Below are 4,221 nucleotides of genomic sequence, written 5' to 3' on the forward strand. Positions count from 1 at the left end.
TGGAGTGTTGTGGGGATCGAACTACAGCAAACTGAGGCTGCCAGCATTGTGGAAGCAGCCACTTAAAGAACTGAGCTAGGGCTGGGCCCCCAGCTTTGCTTGTTCTAAGTAGGTGCTTTAGACCACTGAGCCATCTCACCAGCCCCAAAGTACTATTTTTGACATGACACTAAAATCCTTCAGGCAGGCTGGCCAGATAGCTCAGCAGACTAAAGCGCCTGCTTAGGTACAGGGAACGGGGTTCAATTCCCGGTGTGCCCTTGCAGCCCCACTCCCAGGGTGCAATGAGATGGTGACTGAGTGCGCATGGTGGTGTGTCTCCGATCCCAGTGCTTGGGAGGCTAAAAACAACAGGATTACTATGAGTCCACTCTGTGTAGACCCTGTAGACCTTGTACTAAATACATAAAAATAAATAAAGTCCTTCAGGCATCCAGGACAGTAAATGGTTAGGAACCATGTCATATACAGGACTGAAGAACGTAGAGGAGGACTTCTGCTCCAAGAAATGAATGGAGAGAGTATAGAAACTACTTTCAGAAGTCCTAAGATCAGGCCAGAAATATAGCTCAGCTGGCAAGCGCAAGGTCCCGAGTTTGATCCCCCGTGCAACACAAAACCAAAATACTACACAGATGCCCACTGATCCATTGCAGGAAAAAGGCTTCGCCACCCTAGTTGGGTTCCTTGTTAATCACAGCCTCTGTTCTTGATGGTGGGAGAACCAATATCAGTTAAGCCCCACAAAGCAACAAGTTCTGGAGTCTGAATGCTCCAGAGCAGTGGGATGACCAAGCGCTGGGGTTCAGAAGATGGGATCCGGAGATGGGGGTCAGACGCCTGCTAGGATGGGTGTTAGCTTTGAGAATGGGCTGCTTCCTAATGATGGCAATGACCAGCAGCTCTGCATGGCCATCATGCAACCACAGGGACAGGGACAGCGACAGCGCTGGCTCCTGCCTGAGCCGGGGCAGGTCCCAAGCCACACAGGACACAGCCCTGAGCCTGGGCTGTTGAAAGGCCAGTTGTTTTGCTGTGATAAGGCAGTGCTGTTCTTCAGCAACCCAGTCTTCCAAAATGGCTATAAAAGCTACGGTTTCAAGGGGTGGGGGTGGAGGGACACAGGAAGTAGGCACAAGAATTGCATTTTCAGTAACAAAGCTATTTCTCCAGTAGGAAATTCAGAAACTCTACAGCTATACAGCATAATCACAAAACAAATCCAGCCTCTGATCACACCTGGCTTTTGCTCACTTCACTATATTCTTTGTTTTTTTTGGCAGAACCAGGGATTGAACTCAGGCCCTTGCGCTTGCCAGGCAAGTGCTTCACTTGACCATATTCTATCACCACCAGCACGGTCTTTCTTAAGTCACTGATGGTCACGGTTAGCAAAGCATGAAACCCTTCACCTCATGTCCACCACCAGTGCGCATGTGCGGTCTCCACCTAGCTAGATGCATCAGGAAGGAGCGGTCACAACTGCAACAGGAGGAAACGCCTGCTCTCCTCCTAATGACTATCCGTGTGTCCCTATCTCAGCCACCTGGGTACCTGTGGACAGAGGAGTGGACATATGCTGGCTGAGACTGGGAAAAGACTGGAGTCACCTGTGATGAATGTTCCTGAAGCCACTCAGCTTATTTTTACAATTTAGATTGAGATATGACTCTATAATCTACCCATGTTTATTGTAGGATAAACATGAGACTGGGCATGGTGGCATGTGCCTGTAATCCCAGCACTTGGGAGGCTGTAAACAGGAGAATCACTACAAGTCCGATCTAGTACTGAGACCCTGAACCCCTGTAGACCCTTCCCTAAAATATGTATATATATTTAAAAAAAAATAAAGCATGATTAGGGCTGGGGAGATAGCTCAGTGGCATAAGTACCTGCTTCCAAGTGCAAGGTCCAGAGTTTGATCCCCCAATACAGGGTGTGTGTGTGTGTGTGTGTGTGTGCGCGCAAGATTAGGGCAGGTGTGGTGGTGCACGCCTGTAATCCCAGCACTCAGGAGGCTGAGGCAGGAGGATCACTGAGAGTTTAAGGCCAGCCTGGGCTACAAAGTGAGCCAGCTTGAACGGCATAGTGGGACCGTCTCAAAAAGACCAAAAGGGGAGGAGGGCACACACCCCCCATATGAGAAAGGAGGTCATTCTAAGTAGATATGCTGAATCAACTCAAGGGGCTTGAGTCCTTGGCACACACAGCCCCGCTGTCCCCCCTTGCTGTCAATGGGGTGAGCGGGGAAACCCTTGCTCATTTCTGCTGTGAGCCTGGCCTCCTGGCTGCAGGGGCAAGAGCCAGAGCTGAACAACCTGGGCATCTGGAACTGACACTGAGGGCTGTCACTTGCTCTTGGCTACCGGTTGGGACTGATGCCACATACATGAACACTCAGGACACGGCACAGCCATGTGCACAGAGGAGCGTGGCCATCAGGTCTTCTGGAGGAAGGAAGAGGCAGATTGCAGGGGAAGCAGAGATGGGGGGGCGCGCTATAGCTGCAGAGACTGGGAAGGGCCTTGCTTTTGGACTAGGGCCTGTGTCTGGTGGGGGCTGATGCCATTTCTTGGCCTTGGCTTCTCGGAGTTCCTGCCTCGAGTCCTTTTAATAAACTTTGGTTGGAAAGAGGAGGGGAGGGCTGGGAACACACAGGGCAGAGGAACAGAAGCTCTGCAGGTGGTGGCAGGCCGGAGGGCAGTGGGAGACCGGAAGCGCAAGGTCAGTGTGTGAACCACCTGCAGCTCACGCACACACCCTTGTCTGGCAACCGCTCCGGCCCACAGGTGCACCTGACTGCCGCGTCTTGCGCTGACCCAACACTCCCACCCGCTCCTCTCCCTTCTCCACCTCCACCCACTCACCAGCCACACAGATGTCAAAGTAGTCACCAAACTCGCTTCGGATGTGCTTCACCAGATCTGTGGCATAGTCGAAGCCTCTTTCCTCCGATTCCCACTGGCCTCCTACGGGGTCTGCAGGGTTGTGGAGGTCATGGTACTGGGTCTGTCCGACCTTGGAGAGCCTCTTTGCCCCCTCTGTCCATCCCTCTACCCAGGGCAGAGCTTCACCCTAAGGAGTCTTATCACCCGGAAGCTGGCAAGCAGAGCAAGGAGGAAAGCAGCCAGCCCATTCATGTCTACAAGGGACCAACTAGCCAGGCACCTGCTCCAGGTGAAGCCCAGGAGATAGAGTCCACTGAACTCAGGGAATGGAGGTTCCTGCACCCCACCTGTCACTCTGCGTGTCCCCCCCCCCCAACTCCCTGTTGTCTTGCAGCTCTTGCCTCCTGGGAGAACTTTCTGTCTCAAGCAAGAAGGGGCCCCATGGTGGAGCGCATGAGGACACATGCTCCCTCCTAGCCATCAGTTTCCTCTGCCCACTCCCAGGTGACCTGAGGACAGCAGGCACTCCTGGCTGAATGCCAGGGCTACACTAGGAGACCGGGTCAAGCACAGCCAGCGGGTGGGCTACCAGGCCTTGGCCCCACTCCCACTTGGCCTATATCCAGGTCTACAGGTGGTGGAGGCAGTGTCTGTGGTAGACTCTGCCTCAATGCCCACTGGTCTGCAGGTAGGAGGGGACCCTGACATCTAGTGGGGGACCCTGTTCCAGAGACAGCAGAGGCCTTGGGAACAAAGAACCCCGAGAGGAGGGCAATGCTGGCTCCACACCTCCCCGCAGCGCCAAGATGTTCCTGATGCCCAGCTGCTTCGCTTTATACAGGTGGCCCGTGATCTCCTCCGGGCTATGCTGGCAGCAGGTCATGTGCAGCACGGTTTCCAGGCCACAGTAGTTCATAGCCGTGCTGGCGATCATCATGGAGGACGTCTCTTTATCTGAACCCGGGTCCCCTGCTGGGTGCCAGGTCACATCTATGAAGAGGGGGCCACCTGCTGCCATCTGGTCAAACCTGCGGGGGATTTCACGCTGAAAAGAGGCTCCTGGGGGACACCACTCTCCAACACCTGCTCATGGAGTGCACAGGTGAGGCCAGAGGCAGAGCAACCTGTGTTCATCTCCTGGCTTGGCACCTAGTAACTCCGTGGTCCTCGGCACATTACTTACATCCTCTGAGCCTTGGTTTCCTTACTTATAAAATGTGGCAAGCTGGGTGTGGGGCTGTGTGCCTGTAATCTCATCAGCACTTGAGAGGCTGTGGCAGGAGGACTGCTACAAATTAGAAGCCAGCCTGGACTACATAGTGAGACCTTG

The 4,221-nt window shown here is 53.8% G+C and overlaps 1 protein-coding gene across 2 annotated transcripts in view; it reads right to left on the reverse strand.

Moving 5' to 3' along the window:
* Positions 1-4,026, reverse strand: part of Mthfr (methylenetetrahydrofolate reductase) — an 11,433-nt gene extending 7,407 nt beyond the window's left edge. Inside the window, exons 1-2 of one of the 2 annotated variants that reach the window (XM_023699477.1) lie at positions 3,681-4,011; positions 2,871-2,981 (exon numbers count right to left, since the gene is read on the reverse strand). In XM_023699477.1, the coding sequence (XP_023555245.1) occupies positions 2,871-2,981; positions 3,681-3,909 (340 nt within the window). In that variant the 5' untranslated portion in view covers positions 3,910-4,011. Of the gene's footprint in view, positions 1-2,870; positions 2,982-3,680 lie in introns of both variants that reach the window. The other variant, XM_023699476.1, reaches the window with a different exon arrangement.
* Between the last annotated feature and the right edge of the window lie 195 nt (positions 4,027-4,221).

This window comes from Octodon degus, unplaced genomic scaffold, assembly GCF_000260255.1.
Source record: "Octodon degus isolate 3935 unplaced genomic scaffold, OctDeg1.0 scaffold00113, whole genome shotgun sequence".
NCBI lineage: Eukaryota > Metazoa > Chordata > Mammalia > Rodentia > Octodontidae > Octodon > Octodon degus.